Source organism: Engystomops pustulosus, chromosome 3, assembly GCF_040894005.1.
Source record: "Engystomops pustulosus chromosome 3, aEngPut4.maternal, whole genome shotgun sequence".
In the NCBI taxonomy this organism is placed as follows: domain Eukaryota; kingdom Metazoa; phylum Chordata; class Amphibia; order Anura; family Leptodactylidae; genus Engystomops; species Engystomops pustulosus.
In genome coordinates this window covers 13,566,079-13,584,096 of record NC_092413.1, presented here as the reverse complement: position 1 = coordinate 13,584,096, position 18,018 = coordinate 13,566,079, and the positions used below count along the sequence as shown (strand labels likewise).

At 42.6% G+C, this 18,018-nt stretch overlaps 1 protein-coding gene across 2 annotated transcripts in view; it reads left to right on the top strand.

The window, feature by feature from the left end:
• MARK1 (microtubule affinity regulating kinase 1) overlaps nucleotides 1-18,018 on the top strand; it is a 104,487-nt gene that overhangs the window by 28,063 nt on the left and 58,406 nt on the right. For both annotated transcript variants that reach the window (XM_072140097.1, XM_072140096.1), the window contains exons 2-3: nucleotides 12,653-12,856; nucleotides 14,202-14,255. In XM_072140097.1, coding sequence (XP_071996198.1) covers nucleotides 12,653-12,856; nucleotides 14,202-14,255 — 258 coding nt within the window. The remainder of the gene's footprint in view (nucleotides 1-12,652; nucleotides 12,857-14,201; nucleotides 14,256-18,018) is intronic.

Below are 18,018 nucleotides of genomic sequence, written 5' to 3'. Positions count from 1 at the left end.
TGTGCCAGCCTGACCCTGGAAGGATGTACAGTCCATGAGCTGGAACTCGCGGGACATTCAGAAGCCAGGAGGACACCTGATAGCGCTGGGATAGCTCATTCCACTGCCAGGGCATGTCAAGGAAAAGGCCGAGACACCAGATACAAGGATCTGTGCAGAGATCTCAAGGAATTACTCCAAGGTCTGACAACTCCCTGCCGCTATACAAAAACCGTCCTACAGAGAATATGGGATGTCAGTACAGAATAACATTACAGTAACACATAGGGGGCAGTATTATAGTAGTTATATTCTTGTACATGGGGGGCAGTATTATAGTAGTTATATTCTTGTACATAGGGGGCAGTATTATAGTAGTTATATTCTTGTACATAGGGGGCAGTATTATAGTAGTTATATTCTTGTACATAGGGGTCAGTATTATAGCAGTTATATTCTTGTACATAGGGGGCAGTATTATAGTAGTTATATTCCAGTACATAGGGGGCAGTATTATAGTAGTTATATTCCAGTACATAGGGGGCAGTATTATAGTAGTTATATTCCTGTACATAGGGGGCAGTATTATAGTAGTTATATTCTTGTACATAGGGGGCAGTATTATAGTAGTTATATTCTTGTACATAGGGGGCAGTATTATAGTAGTTATATTCTTGTACATAGGGGCAGTATTATAGTAGTTATATTCCTGTACATAGGGGGCAGTATTATAGTAGTTATATTCTTGTACATAGGGGTCAGTATTATAGTAGTTATATTCTTGTACATAGGGGGCAGTATTATAGTAGTTATATTCTTGTACATAGGGGGCAGTATTATAGTAGTTATATTCTTGTACATAGGGGGCAGTATTATAGTAGTTATATTCCTGTACATAGGGGTCAGTATTATAGTAGTTATATTCTTGTACATAGGGGGCAGTATTATAGTAGTTATATTCTTGTACATAGGGGCAGTATTATAGTAGTTATATTCCTGTACATAGGAGGCAGTATTATAGTAGTTATATTCTTGTACATAGGGGGCAGTATTATAGTAGTTATATTCCTGTTCATAGGGGGCAGTATTATAGTAGTTATATTCCTGTACATAGGGGGCAGTATTATAGTAGTTATATTCTTGTACATAGGGGGCAGTATTATAGTAGTTATATTCCTGTACATAGGGGGCAGTATTATAGTAGTTATATTCTTGTACATAGGGGGCAGTATTATAGTAGTTATATTCTTGTACATAGGGGGCAGTATTATAGTAGCTATATTCTTGTACATAGGGAGCAGTATTATAGTAGTTATATTCTTGTACATAGGGAGCAGTATTATAGTAGTTATATTCCTGTACATAGGGGAAGTTTTATAGTAGTTATATTCTTGTACACAGGGGGCAGTATTATAGTAGTTATATTCTTGTACATAGGGGGCAGTATTATAGTAGTTATATTCCTGTACATAGGAGGCAGTATTATAGTAGTTACATTCTTGTACATAGGGGGCAGTATTATAGTAGTTATATTCCTGTACATAGGGGGCAGTATTATAGTAGTTATATTCCTGTACATAGGGGGCAGTATTATAGTAGTTATATTCTTGTACATAGGGGGCAGTATTATAGTAGTTATATTCTTGTACATAGGGGGCAGTATTATAGTAGTTATATTCCTGTACATAGGGGGCAGTATTATAGTAGTTATATTCCTGTACATATGGAGCAGTATTATAGCAGTTATATTCTTGTACATAGGGTCAGTATTATAGTAGTTATATTCCTGTACATAGGGGGCAGTATTATAGTAGTTATATTCCTGTACATGGAGCAGTATTATAGTAGTTATATTCTTGTACATAGGGGGCAGTATTATAGTAATTATATTCTTGTACATAGGGAGCAGTATTATAGTAGTTATATTCTTGTACATAGGGGGCAGTATTATAGTAGTTATATTCCTATACATAGTGGGCAGTATTATAGTAGTTATATTCCTGTACATAGGGGACAGTATTATAGTAGTTATATTCTTGTACATAGGGGGCAGTATTATAGTAGTTATATTCTTGCACATAGGGGGCAGTATTATAGTAGTTATATTCCTGTACACAGGGGGCAGTATTATAGTAGTTATATTCCTGTACATAGGGGGCAGTATTATAGTAGTTATATTCTTGTACATAGGGGGCAGTATTATAGTAGTTATATTCTTGGACATAGGGGGCAGTATTATAGTAGTTATATTCCTGTACATAGTGGGCAGTATTATAGTAGTTATATTCTTGTACATAGGGGGCAGTATTATAGTAGTTATATTCCTGTACATAGGGGGCAGTATTATAGTAGTTATATTCCTGTACATAGGGGACAGTATTATAGTAGTTATATTCCTGTACATAGGGGGCAGTATTATAGTAGTTATATTCTTGTACATAGGGGGCAGTATTATAGTAGTTATATTCCTGTACATAGGAGGCAGTATTATAGTAGTTATAGTCTTGTACATAGGGGACAGTATTATAGTAGTTATATTCCTGTACATAGGGGGCAGTATTATAGTAGTTATATTCCTGTACATAGGAGGCAGTATTATAGTAGTTATAGTCTTGTACATAGGGGACAGTATTATAGTAGTTATATTCCTGTACATAGGGGGCAGTATTATAGTAGTTATATCCCTGTACATAGGGGACAGTATTATAGTAGTTATATTCCTGTACATAGGGGACAGTATTATAGTGTGATACTTATAGATTGTGATGGAATAGGCATCTAATTTTTAGGTCACAACCATTATCACTTCCCTTCCACTTCTTTTGGCATCCTATATATATATGACCAATAACTGAGCAAGGGGCAGTAATGAGCACAAGAGACATGACAGAGTGAGACAATATGAAATCTGCATTCTCTCCTGAGGCATGATGGGAATACCAGTAAGAATAAAGAGAAGGTATTTAGCAAATTTAACAAAAGCTTTTTATTTTTCACCATTTACATTGAGCGCTCGCCTTGTACCTTGGACGTTAATATGAGCTGTACCTGGAATTGCGCTGTAAGGGGGACGTAGTAGTTGGGGTTTGTCGGCAGTATCGTGTAATAATTGGTCTCTCCAGGAGAAGCTGTCGTTCAGTGACCTTGTCTGCTGCTTTGTGTTAATAATTCCATTTTATCCGAGACCTGCGCTCCGCGGCGTATTTGTGCTTAGTTACTATGGCAGTGGCAGCACACAATACCCAGACCTGAGAAGCAACTTGGGGGAGTTATGTGCTCAGGTAGTAAGATGTTTATTATAATCTTTGTGCTGCACACGTAGAAAAAAGAGAGCAAAATGATCCTCACATGGCAAAAATAGCAAGGTTTAAATATGGGATTTGGCAGCTCTCCTCCTGTGTGGTGTAGTGTATAGAGGATGTGTCTCCTGTGTGGTGTACTGTATAGAGGATGTGTCTCCTGTGTGGTGTAGTATATAGAGGATGTGTCTCCTGTGTGGTGTAGTATATAGAGGATGTGTCTCCTGTGTGGTGTAGTATATAGAGGATGTGTCTCCTGTGTGGTGTAGTATATAGAGGACGTGTCTCCTGTGTGGTGTAGTATATAGAGGATGTGTCTCCTGTGTGGTGTAGTATATAGAGGACGTGTCTCCTGTGTGGTGTAGTATATAGCGGACGTGTCTCCTGTGTGGTGTAGTATATAGCGGATGTGTCTCCTGTGTGGTGTAGTATATAGAGGATGTGTCTCCTGTGTGGTGTAGTATATAGAGGATGTGTCTCCTGTGTGGTGTAGTATATAGAGGATGTGTCTCCTGTGTGGTGTAGTATATAGAGGATGTGTCTCCTGTGTGGTGTAGTATATAGAGGATGTGTCTCCTGTGTGGTGTAGTATATAGAGGATGTGTCTCCTGTGTGGTGTAGTATATAGAGGATGTGTCTCCTGTGTGGTGTAGTATATAGAGGATGTGTCTCCTGTGTGGTGTAGTATATAGAGGATGTGTCTCCTGTATGGTGTAGTATATAGAGGATGTGTCTCCTGTGTGGTGTAGTATATAGAGGATGTGTCTTCTGTGTGGTGTAGTATATAGAGGATGTGTCTCCTGTGTGGTGGAGTATATAGAGGATGTGTCTCCTGTGTGGTGTAGTATATAGAGGATGTGTCTCCTGTGTGGTGTAGTATATAGAGGATGTGTCTCCTGTGTGGTGTAGTATATAGAGGATGTGTCTCCTGTGTGGTGCAGTATATAGAGGATGTGTCTCCTGTGTGGTGTAGTATGTAGGGGATGTGTCTCCTGTGTGGTGTAGTATATAGAGGATGTGTCTCCTGTGTGGTGTAGTATATAGAGGGGGTGTCTCCTGTGTGGTGTAGTATATAGAGGATGTGTCTCCTGTGTGGTGTAGTATATAGAGGATGTGTCTCCTGTGTGGTGTAGTATATAGAGGATGTATATCCTGTGTGGTGTAGTATATAGAGGATGTGTCTCCTGTGTGGTGTAGTATATAGAGGATGTGTCTCCTGTGTGGTGTAGTATATAGAGGATGTGTCTCCTGTGTGGTGTAGTATATAGAGGATGTGTCTCCTGTGTGGTGTAGTATATAGAGGATGTGTCTCCTGTGTGGTGTAGTATATAGAGGATGTGTCCTGTGTGGTGTAGTATATAGAAGATGTGTCAGCTCTCCTCTGTGGTGTAGTATATAGAGGATGTGTCTCCTGTGTGGTGTAGTATATAGAGGATGTGACTCCTGTGTGGTGTAGTATATAGAGGATGTGTCTCCTGTGTGGTGTAGTATATAGAGGATGTGTCTCCTGTGTGGTGTAGTATATAGAGGATGTGTCTTCTGTGTGGTGTAGTATATAGAGGATGTGTCTCCTGTATGGTGTAGTATATAGAGGATGTGTCTCCTGTGTGGTGTAGTATATAGAGGATGTGTCTCCTTTGTGGTGTAGTATATAGAGGATGTGTCTCCTGTGTGGTGTAGTATATAGAGGATGTGTCTCCTGTGTGGTGTAGTATATAGAGGATGTGTCTCCTGTATGGTGTAGTATATAGAGGATGTGTCTCCTGTGTGGTGTAGTATATAGAGGATGTGTCTCCTGTGTGGTGTAGTATATAGAGGACGTGTCTCCTGTGTGGTGTAGTATATAGAGGACGTGTCTCCTGTGTGGTGTAGTATATAGAGGACGTGTCTCCTGTGTGGTGTAGTATATAGAGGATGTGTCTCCTGTGTGGTGTAGTATATAGAGGATGTGTCTCCTGTGTGGTGTAGTATATAGAGGAGGTGTCTCCTGTGTGGTGTAGTATATAGAGGATGCGTCTCCTGTGTGGTGTAGTATATAGAGGATGTGTCTCCTGTGTGGTGTAGTATATAGAGGATGTGTCTCCTGTGTGGTGTAGTATATAGAGGATGTGTCTCCTGTGTGGTGTAGTATATAGAGGATGTGTCTCCTGTGTGGTGTAGTATATAGAGGATGTGTCTGCTGTGTGGTGTAGTATATAGAGGATGTGTCTCCTGTGTGGTGTAGTATATAGAGGATGTGTCTCCTGTGTGGTGTAGTATATAGAGGAGGTGTCTCCTGTGTGGTGTAGTATATAGAGGATGCGTCTCCTGTGTGGTGTAGTATATAGAGGATGTGTCTCCTGTGTGGTGTAGTATATAGAGGATGTGTCTCCTGTGTGGTGTAGTATATAGAGGATGTGTCTCCTGTGTGGTGTAGTATATAGAGGATGTGTCTCCTGTGTGGTGTAGTATATAGAGGATGTGTCCTGTGTGGTGTAGTATATAGAGGATGTGTCCTGTGTGGTGTAGTATATAGAAGATGTGTCAGCTCTCCTGTGTGGTGTGGTACATAGAGGATGTGTCTCCTGTGTGGTGTAGTATATAGAGGATGTTTCTCCTGTGTGGTGTAGTATATAGAGGATGTGTCTCCTGTGTGGTGTAGTATATAGAGGATGTGTCTCCTGTGTGGTGTAGTATATAGAGGATGTGTCTCCTGTGTGGTGTAGTATATAGAGGATGTGTCCTGTGTGGTGTAGTATATAGAGGATGTGTCCTGTGTGGTGTAGTATATAGAAGATGTGTCAGCTCTCCTGTGTGGTGTGGTACATAGAGGAGGTCAGCCATTCTCTGTGGCATGTAGGGTCATAGCCCAGCATCACAGATCTTGGGGTCGCCTCTTCCGGCTCAGCCAGTGCCAGACAGATGCCGCGTTCCCATGTCACAGTCATTCCTGCGGGGAAAACAAGAATCTAGGGTTGTGTTTATGGAAAGTTTCACAATTTGAGCTTCATTGTTTGCAATAAGATGATCATCGCTGCCAAGACAATCAAGTAACATCTCCCGAATAATGTATCTAAGCTTATCTTGTGTGATACAGCCTAGGATTATCTTTCAGGTATTATTTACAGTAGATGGTGGAGGTCCCTGGTGTTGGATCCCTACCAATCTGGTATTATGTACAGTAGATACTAGAGGTCCCTGGAGTCGACCTCCACCAATCTAATCTTATGCACAGTAGATAGTGGAGGTCCCTGGTGTTGAACCTCCAACCATCTTATATTATGTCCATTAGATAGTGGAGGTCCCTGGTGGTGGACCTCCACCAATCTTATATTATGTGCAGTAGATAGTAGAGGTCCCTGGAGTCGATCTCCACCAATCTAATCTTAAGTACAGTAGATGGTGAAGGTCCCTGGTGTTGGACCTCCACCAATCTTATATTATGTACAGTAGATGGTGGAGGTCCCCTGTCTTGAACCTCCACCAATCTAATCTTAAGTATAGTAGATGGTGAAGGTCCCTGGTGTTGGACCTCCACCAATCTGATATTATGTACAGTAGATGGTGGAGGTCCCTGGTGTTGGACTTCCACCAATCTTATATTATGTACAGTAGATGGTGCAGGTCCTTGGTGTTTCACGCCCACCAATCTGGTATTATGTACAGTAGATAGTAGAGGTCCATGGAATCGACCTCCACTAATCTAATCTTATGTACAGTTGAGGGTGAAGGTCCCTGGCGTTGGACCCCCAGCAATCTTATATTATGTACAGTAGTTGGTGAAGGTCCCTGGTGTTGGACCTCTACCAATCTTTTATAATGTACAGTAGATAGTAGAGGTCCCTGGAGTCGACCTCCACCAATCTTTTATTATGTACAGTAAGTGGTGAAGGTCCCTGGTGTTGGACCAATCTTCTGCATTCAGTTTTTTGTGGGGTTACTGGTTTTTGGGATACCCACCAATCTTAAAATGCAAGCGGATGATTCTGGGGGTACCTAAATTTGAACCCCCCCCAGTGATCTGATATTGAGTTTTTATCTTTAAGGTTAATTATTATGAAGAACCCAGAAATCCTTTGGGCAATACAAAGGTTGAAATCCATGGGGAGGTCCTCAGAGTGAAAACTGTCTTGTTTTCCCGCAATTGTTATTAAACCTTGGTGGCCCCTGACTAAAGTGTTTTAAAATTTTTTTAATGGGTTCTCTGATAATCTTTAACCAATCATCAACCCAAGAAGTAACAAACCTCGGCTGATTTGCCAGTGATTGGTTATGAGGGCATTTCCTGTTTGTTGAGAGGAACCAGGAAGTAGAGTCTAGAGCGATACGAGACCAGGATCGGTGGCATTTATTGGCTACATTAATGTGACAAAACCAAAATTAGACCCCCGCTAATCCCATTGTCTTCAGTTGATCAATGGGGACACAAATTGTCGACCCCCAACCAATCTGATATTATGTAAAGTTGATCTATGGGGGTACCACGGTTCATCCACTGATATTGTATACAGTTAATTGATGCCATCAAAACGATGGTGAACCTTTCATGCTGCTTTGTTGGTGGGGACAAAAAGTGTGGTAAGTCACGGTGGTAAGTCACAGATGTCTTTCGGATGCAGATAGCAGTGAGTGTAATGGTGAAAGACATGATGTAAATGGAAGACCTCGAAAAGGGGGTGTTAAAATTTGATGTTAGAAGAACACTGTGCAATGTGGGGTGCGTTATGTCCTAATATGTGGGGACCATTAAAAATGGCGTTTTACTGTGTGAGGAGGACCATTAAGGTTGGTATTATTTGGTGCTGGAGCTCAAGGGGTGTGGTTATGAGAAGGGCTAGGGGTGTGGCCTAGAGCGTTAGACCTCTCTCTGGTGCGCTACAAAACTTCTCTCACATTTAGAAAATCTGGTGGTACAGATTTTGGGGTTGTCGGGTCACTTCTTAACACTGCACAAGTTTGGATTGTTGCCCATTGTGACTTTAGGGGGTTTTTTGTATATTTTTTTTTTTTACTTTTTTTAAAACTCAAACTTAGATTAGATTTTGGTTTATGTGCACGAGTATTATGGGCAATTTTGCAGGATCCTTTTATATCGTAGTGAAATTTTAATTTTTTTGGTTCATGTGTTTCTGTATTTTATGTTGTTTTTTTGCTTGTTTTTTTGTCCTGTGCTGATATTCCCTACAATGTTACCATCGTATAGGTGGTTTTAAGTAATAAGGACAATTTTGCAGGATTGTTTTTAATATCATAGTGAATTATACATTTTTTGGTTTATCTGTTTCTTTATTTTATGTTGTTTCTTTTGTTGTTTTTTGGTCCTGTGCTGATATTCCCTACAAATTTATGATCGTTTAGGTTATTTTAAGTAATAAGGACAATGGTAAAATGCCATTTTCTGTCACTTTTTGACCACTGTGAGTGCAGTGGTGGTGGGGGGGGGTATCATGTTTGGCGGGGGTGGCGGCAGGATTCTGTGACAGGTGCCGGATCTCACAGCACAGTTTGGAATGTCTCCATATGTTCTCCTCCGCCTCCATCGGCTCAGCAATAAAAATGCTAAAACACAGCACAGTTGGTCCCGGTCTATTATGTTGTTCTGGAAATATTTTGCATGTTTAAGATATTTCTAAAATTACCAGCGTGGCGCGGTGTCTTCCTGTTTTATTCTGTCACTGCGAAATCCTAGAACACAACGACCGCTCCGGTGTCTGGATTCCTCAGGATGTCGTGGTATCCCGAGGGGGCACTCGGCTACAGAAAGGTCCTCCTGTAATATTGTTGTGTATGAGTATAACCTAGGGCAGTGTTTATAGTCCTCAAATATTCCAACTAAGGACCCCCCAAAAAATTTACAGATTTAGATCAAAGTGGGCTCTAAGAATAGAGGGAAGCAGGCAGCACTATCAGAGCCAAATATGACCAAACCCTGACGGACCTTATGAAGCAAGGAGGTCTAGGATCTGTTAGTGTCCAATGGATCTGTGGATTGTACACACTCATGGGAGCACCTGATGTTGGCACCATACTGTTAAGTAGACATATGTGGTTGGCACACACAGTATGGAGGCACCTGTGGCACACACTGTTATGAGGTGCCTGTGGTTGGCAAACATTTTTATGAAGGGCCCTGTGCTTGGCACACACTGTATGGATATCCCTGTGCTTGGTACACACTGTATGGATATCCCTGTGCTTGGTACACACTGTATGGATATCCCTGTGCTTGGCACACACTGTATGGAGGTCCTTGTGACTGGCATACACTGTGTGGAGGTCCCTATGGTTGGCATACACTGTATGGAGGGCCCTGTGGCTGGCATACACTGTATGGAGGGCCCTGTGACTGGCATACACTTTATGGAGGGCCCTGTGGTTGGCACACACTGTATGGATATCTCTGTGGCTGGCATACACTGTGTGGAGGTACCTGTGGCTGGCACACACTGTATGGATATCTCTGTGGCTGGCATGGCTGTGTGGAGGTACCTGTGGCTGGTACACGCTGTTATCGATTCCCCTGTGGTTGACATACACTGTATAGATGCCTCTGTGATGGGCACACTTTGTAATATGGAGGTACCTGTGACTGGCGCACACTGTATGGAGGTACCTGTGACTGGCACACACTGTATGGAGGTACCTGTGACTGGCAAACACTGTTATTGTTGCCTTTGCGGTTGGCACACTCTGTAATATGGATGTACGTGTGGCTGGCACACCTTGTTATGGAGGTGCCTGTGGTTGGAAATCACTATATGGAGGCACCTGTAGTTGGCATACTATGTTATAGAGGCACATAATGCTGTAGAGGAGGTTGTGGTTGGCACACACGTTATGGATGTAGCTGTGGTTGGCACACTCTGTGATATGGAGATACCTGGGGCTGGCATACACAGTTATTACCCACACACATACTATATGCTTCAGGTTACTATCCAAGGTGACCATGGAGAGATGCCAATCACTTTTAAGGTACAATAAATTTATTAATAATTGATACAAAGCTCTATTTTTACGAATTATATATTTAGTGGTTCCCCTATTGGTAATGCCAGCAAAATAATTACGACAACCAATTTAAAGGCACAGTACACCTAGAAATAAGCAATACTCTGCAGCATTGTCTGAATATATATGACTTTTTGGTTATTTTGGGTGTAAATTTTCTTAACGTGACCCCCTATTTTCACAGTGATCATCTGTATGTGATATATCATTATGGAGGCTGGGCTGATACTTCAGTATCATCTATATGTGAGATATCTTTATGGAGGCCGGGCTGATACTCCAGTATCATCTGTATGTGAGATATCTTTATGGAGGCCGGGCTGATGCTCTGGTATAATCTGTATGTGAGATATCATTATGGAGGCCGGGCTGATGCTCCAGTATCATCTGTATGTGAGATATCATTATGGAGGCCTGGCTGATGCTCCAGTATCATCTTTACGTGAGATATCATTATGGAGGCCGGGCTGATACTCCAGTATCATCTGTATGTGAAATATCATTATGGAGGCCGGGCTGATACTCCAGTATCATCTGTATGTGAGATATTATTATGGAGGCCTGGCTGATGCTCCAGTATCATCTGTATGTGAGATATCATTATGGAGGCCAGGCTGATACTCCAGTATCATCTGTATGTGAGATATTATTATGGAGGCCTGGCTGATGCTCCAGTATCATCTGTATGTGAGATATGTGAGATATCATTATAGAGGCCGGGCTGATGCTCTGGTAACATCTGTATGTGAGATATCATTATGGAGGCAAGGCTGATGCTCCAGTATCATCTGTATGTGAGATATGTGAGATATCATTATAGAGGCCGGGCTGATGCTCTGTTATCATCTGTATGTGAGATATCATTATGGAGGCCGGGCTGATGCTCTGGTAACATCTGTATGTGAGATATCATTATGGAGGCAGGGCTGATACTCCAGTATCATCTGTATGTGACATATCGTTATGGAGGCCGGGCTGATACTCCAGTATCATCTGTATGTGACATATCGTTATGGAGGCAGGGCTGATGCTCCAGTATCATCTGTATGTGATATATCATTATGGAGGCCGGGCTGATACTCCAGTATCATCTGTATGTGATATATCATTATGGAGGCCGGGCTGATGCTCCAGTATCATCTGTATGTGATATATCATTATGGAGGCCAGGCTGATGCTAAGGAGGTGTCGTCTGCTCAGAGACCTCATAGACTCAGAGACCCCGAAGTCTTGTGAGGAGAAATTTATCCTTATGGTTAATAAGTTAATAAGTTAAGTGTTTTTTGTTATTTAATTTTCTGGGAGAACTTTGCTTTTGATGGTTATGGAGGCCACATAATAATGGCTCTGATTTGGGATTTTGTGCCTGCCTCTCTTCCTGTCTCCTCTGTGGACAGTCTCTGCTCCTGTCTCCTCTGTGGACAGTCTCTGCTCCTGTCTCCTCTGTGGACAGTCTCTGCTTCTGTCTCCTCTGTGGACAGTCTCTGCTTCTGTCTCCTCTGTGGACAGTCTCTGCTTCTGTCTCCTCTGTGGACAGTCTCTGTTCCTGTACCCTCTGTGGACAGTCTCTGTTCCTGTACCCTCTGTGGACAGTCTCTGTTCCTGTACCCTCTGTGGACAGTCTCTGTTCCTGTACCCTCTGTGGACAGTCTCTGTTCCTGTACCCTCTGTGGACAGTCTCTGTTCCTGTACCCTCTGTGGACAGCCTCTGTTTCTGTACCCTCTGTGGACAGTCTCTGTTTCTGTACCCTCTGTGGACAGTCTCTGTTCCTGTACCCTCTGTGGACAGTCTCTGTTTCTGTACCCTCTGTGGACAGTCTCTGTTCCTGTACCCTCTGTGGACAGTCTCTGTTTCTGTACCCTCTGTGGACAGTCTCTGTTTCTGTACCCTCTGTGGACAGTCTCTGTTGTGAGGCCTTTGTTGTTGTCTCTGTTCAGGACCACTGTTTCTTTTTGTGAGGTCTCTGACCTCTTTTGTGAGGTCCTCTGTGGACACTATTTTGGAGGCTCCATCTCTGTCACTGTCATCCTTTGTCCTCTGTTATGTTCTACAAAATGATTTTCTATGAAATCTCTTCTCTGTGATTCACTGCTATATGGACACTGTGGGGCAGATTTATCAAGCAGTCTGAAAGTCAGAATATTTCCAGTTGCCCATGGCAACCAATCACAGCTCAGCTTTCATTTCACCAGTGCTCATGAATATTTTAAAGGGGAGCTGTGATTGGTTGCCATGGGCAATTGGAAATATTCTGACTTTCAGACTGCTTGATAAATCTGCCCCTATGACTCTTGGGATGAGAGGTGATGTTATATGGGTGGGGGAGGTGATCATTCTGTTGCTATGGGCCATGTTAGTAACAATTTCCCATCTTCCCTTGCAGCACACATCACTGGACGGGTACCCTGAACCCCACGTCCCCCCTACAAAGTCGAGCAGCAGACAAAGCCTCCCGCGATGCCGCAACTCCATAGCGTCCACCACCGACGAGCAGCCGCACATCGGAAACTACCGCCTGCTAAAGACCATCGGCAAAGGTAACTTTGCCAAGGTGAAACTGGCCCGACACGTCCTGACGGGGAGAGAGGTAAGTGCACCTGACGTGGCCTCACACACATTCCCCTCCATTCATTGTACGGCCGTGTTCACATGTGACGAAGGTCCAGAGGAATCTAAGTATGACACAGGAGAGGACACCGAGCCAATGCCCCGGGCCAGGCCTATTGTTATCTGCACCGTCCCTTTTATTAAAGGGGAGGGGGGGTCTTTTATATGGCCGCAGAGTTATGGCCTATTAACAATTTCCCATTCAGCTCCGCAACAGATGAATCTAATGGACTCAACAGCTGTCACACTGTAACAAAGCCTCAGGGGCAAAGCTGCCGAAATGTACATTTAAAGGGGTCCCGACAGCTTTTATAATCTCTGTTTTAGTCACTTCTTGTATTTCCTACGAAATAACAATGTTGGAGCGTTATTTCCTTAAGATTTTGTGTCTCGTCCCTCTGTTATTCCTCCGTGTATATTGGGTGTTACCATCATTAGTCAATAGGGGTTTATCCCTGTATGGTCTGGTACTGCCAAGACTGATGGGAGAGGATATTCGGCAGCATCCTTTAAATGTTACAGCAATGAAATGGTTAATTTATACATTTCCAGGGAGAATAACAGAGGAAAGTGCTGTGAAAAATCTAGAATATTTATTGGATTTTATGCTTAAAGGGGGAGTCTACATCTCTCAAAGTAAAACCGGCAACGTCGAGGGAAATTAAGAAGCTTTCTAAACTTTTATTTTTTAATTTTTTTTTTTAAAAGCAGCTTTATTTTTATGCAAATTAGCTTCTCCGTGCACTATGGTCAGTCCGTGACTCCTGGTCTACCCATTTTTTCTTCTGTCTACATCTTCTTTCTATATGGGATATTGTATCATGGTAGATAGAAGAAAAGGGGTGCACAAATATATATATAGCCCCGCCCCTTTTGCACCGTATTTGCATAAAAGATTCATTTTTCTTTACATGACGGTGAGAAATAGAAAAGTTTTGTAGAGAAAGCTTATAAAGTGCTCTACATAATGCCAGCTTTATTTGAGTGATTGGGATTGGGAGTTATAACACTAAACTTAAAGGGGGTTTTTAAGTGCTCTGGGGGCGGGGCCTGTTTTCTTAGATTAGTCTGAATAAGCAGAGGCTGAATATATCATTTACTGCTTAACGGTCAATGATACCAGAGGAAAAGAGGGGCACTGGCAGCTATCTGGAGGCAAATAGGGCATATCAGCTCCGCCCTCTCTGCACTTGCAGCCTCATTTACATATTCATAAACCAATGATTACCTCTGCATTGCTGTATTAGTCTGTGGCCACAAACCAGGCCTGTCCCTGCTCCGATTACAGGTGTTACATTTTCCATTTTCATTTTTTTTATTTGCAGGTGGCTGTAAAAATTATTGACAAGACTCAACTAAATCCTACGAGTCTACAGAAGGTAAGACGGAAACTCAGACCTTTTAGCCGTTTCTTTTATTATAAGTACAGTAAGTCCCCACATGTGACAAAGCAGAGGCTTTATCATTTGTTCCAGCGGTGGAGTATCCGACTATCTCTTTCTATGAGACATTATACAGGCTGCACTGCTGTCTATGAGATATTATACAGGCTGCACTGCTGTCTATGAGAGATTATACAGGCTGCACTGCTGTCTATGAGAGATTATACAGGCTGCACTGTTGTCTATGAGACATTATACAGGCTGCACTGCTGTCTATGAGACATTATACAGGCTGCACTGTTGTCTATGAGACATTATACAGGTTGCACTGCTGTCTATGAGACATTATACAGGCTGCACTGCTGTCTATGAGAGATTATACAGGCTGCACTGCTGTCTATGAGAGATTATACAGGCTGCACTGCTGTCTATGAGACATTATACAGGCTGCACTGCTGTCTATGAGAGATTATACAGGCTGCATTGCTGTCTATGAGAGATTATACAGGCTGCACTGCTGTCTATGAGATATTATACAGGCTGCACTGCTGTCTATGAGACATTATACAGGCTGCACTGCTGTCTATGAGACATTATACAGGCTGCACTGCTGTCTATGGGAGATTATACAGGCTGCACTGCTGTCTATAAGAGATTATACAGGCTGCACTGCTGTCTATGAGAGATTACACAGGCCGCACTGCTGTCTATGAGAGATTATACAGGCTGCACTGCTGTCTATGGGAGATTATACAGGCTGCACTGCGGTCTATAAGAGATTATACAGGCTGCACTGCTGTCTATGAGAGATTATACAGGCTGCACTGCTGTCTATGAGATATTATACAGGCTGCACTGCTGTCTATGAGAGATAATACAGGCTGCACTGCTGTCTATGAGACATTATACAGGCTGCACTGCTGTCTATGAGAGATTACACAGGCTGCACTGCTGTCTATGAGAGATTATACAGGCTGCACTGCTGTCTATAAGAGATTATACAGGATGCACTGCTGTCTATAAGAGATTATACAGGCTGCACTGCTGTCTGTGAGAGATTATACAGGCTGCACTGCTGTCTATGAGAGATTATACAGGCTGCACTGCTGTCTATGAGAGATTATACAGGCTGCACTGCTGTCTATGAGACATTATACAGGCTGCACTGCTGTCTATGAGAGATTACACAGGCTGCACTGCTGTCTATGAGAGATTATACAGGCTGCACTGCTGTCTATAAGAGATTATACAGGATGCACTGCTGTCTATAAGAGATTATACAGGCTGCACTGCTGTCTGTGAGAGATTATACAGGCTGCACTGCTGTCTATGAGAGATTACACAGGATGCACTGCTGTCTATGAGAGATTATACAGGCTGCACTGCTGTCTATGAGAGATTATACAGGCTGCACTGCTGTCTATGAGAGATTATACAGGCTGCACTGCTGTCTATGGGAGATTATACAGGCTGCACTGCTGTCTATGAGAGATTATACAGGCTGCACTGCTGTCTATGAGACATTATACAGGCTGCACTGCTGTCTATGAGAGATTATACAGGCTGCACTGCTGTCTATGAGACATTATACAGGCTGCACTGCTGTCTATGAGAGAATGAAGACGCCACTTTAATATATATATATATATATAAAAATCTGTGTGCAATAATGAAATTAGTATTATTGGTAAGACTGCAGAGGGAAATTGGTCCTAATTTGGGACCAGTAAGCAGCATCTTTACACTACTATTACGCTTTGGCTCCAGATCACATGGTCTTCCCCTCCTGAGAGTTAGAGTATCATGTGTATCGTGTGACTAGTGATTCCTGCTGCTGTACTATAGACAACCTGTCCCCACAGTCACGGTAGCTGCCAGTTAGCGCATACAGAGATACACAAGCCCCATTTGGTAGATCAGTACATCCTGCTGTGTCTGATGGGCTTGGATATCTTCAGTACAGCAGCATAAACACAGTGACTATTGGGAAGAAGAGATCATGTGACCCTGAGCGTCATTGTAAGGCAGTGTAATGGCACTGCTTCCGGTATGGGATAGGTCCCCCTGTTGTGTGGATTTTTTTTTGGGGGGGGGGGTCTTGGCAGATGGAAACCCCCAAAATCTCGGATTTATCTCTTATCTTATGGATATGGATGCTTGAAACCACCTCTGTAAGAACTTTTTGTTGTGAAATTTGTTACTAGCATCAGTGATCCGGTTCCAATTTTTGCTATTTTTGTCTTTTTTATTACTGTTTTTATGCATATTATTGTGTTTTTATGGCTAAAAGGGATTAAAATACCTCCGCTCCGTCGCCCCATTGTCTTCTGCCTACAGACTTATCCCATTGGGGGCTCCTGACCTCTCCCCTTGCGGTCGGCTCGCTCACCCCGGGCCCTGTTGGTGTTATTACCTCTCGTGCTGAGAAACATTACTTTAGGCTGCAATAAAGCACAGGGGGGGGGGGCTGATTCATCAAACCCTCTGATATAACTCACCGCTCCATGAATCAGACGCTTCAACAACTTGGCTCAAAGTGATGTTTTCTTTCTTCAGGGCTATAAATAATACGGAGGACGCGCGACCCCTCGCCGAACGCTGAGCCCAGTGTAAACGTCCGGCAGGTTATTCATAGAAAGATCAGTGATTTTGTTCTAAAAACATTTATTTTTAGCCATCAGGATGTAGAACTCAGACCCGTGCTCTGATGTCACAGCTTATCTCCTCCCCCTCCCTGTATAATGACCTCTATATAGATAACACTGACACATCATTACATCACTACTGACAATAGATGATGTCACAGTTTATCTCCTCCCCCTCCCTGTACAATGACCTCTATATAGATAACACTGACCCATCATTACATCACTACTGACAATAGATGATGTCACAGTTTATCTCCTCCCCCTCCCTGTACAATGACCTCTATATAGATAACACTGACCCATCATTACATCACTACTGACAATATATGATGTCACAGCTTATCTCCCCCCCTCCCTGTACAATGTCCTCTATATAGATAACACTGACCCATCATTACATCACTACTGACAATAGATGATGTCACAGCTTATCTCCTCCCCCTCCCTGTACAATGACCTCTATATAGATAACACTGACCCATCATTACATCACTACTGACAATAGATGATGTCACAGCTTATCTCCTCCTCCCTGTACAATGACCTCTATATAGATAACACTGACCATCATTACATCACTACTGACAATAGATGATGTCACAGCTTATCTCCTCCCCCTCCCTGTACAATGACCTCTATATAGATAACACTGACCCATCATTACATCACTACTGACAATAGATGATGTCACAGCTTATCTCCTCCTCCCTGTACAATGACCTCTATATAGATAACACTGACCATCATTACATCACTACTGACAATAGATGATGTCACAGCTTATCTCCTCCTCCTCCCTGTACAATGACCTCTATATAGATAACACTGACCCATCATTACATCACTACTGACAATAGATGATGTCACAGCTTATCTCCTCCCCCTCCCTGTACAATGACCTCTATATAGATAACACTGACCCATCATTACATCACTACTGACAATAGATGATGTCACAGCTTATCTCCTCCCCCTCCCTGTACAATGACCTCTATATAGATAACACTGACCCATCATTACATCACTACTGACAATAGATGATGTCACAGCTTATCTCCTCCCCCTCCCTGTACAATGACCTCTATATAGATAACACTGACCCATCATTACAT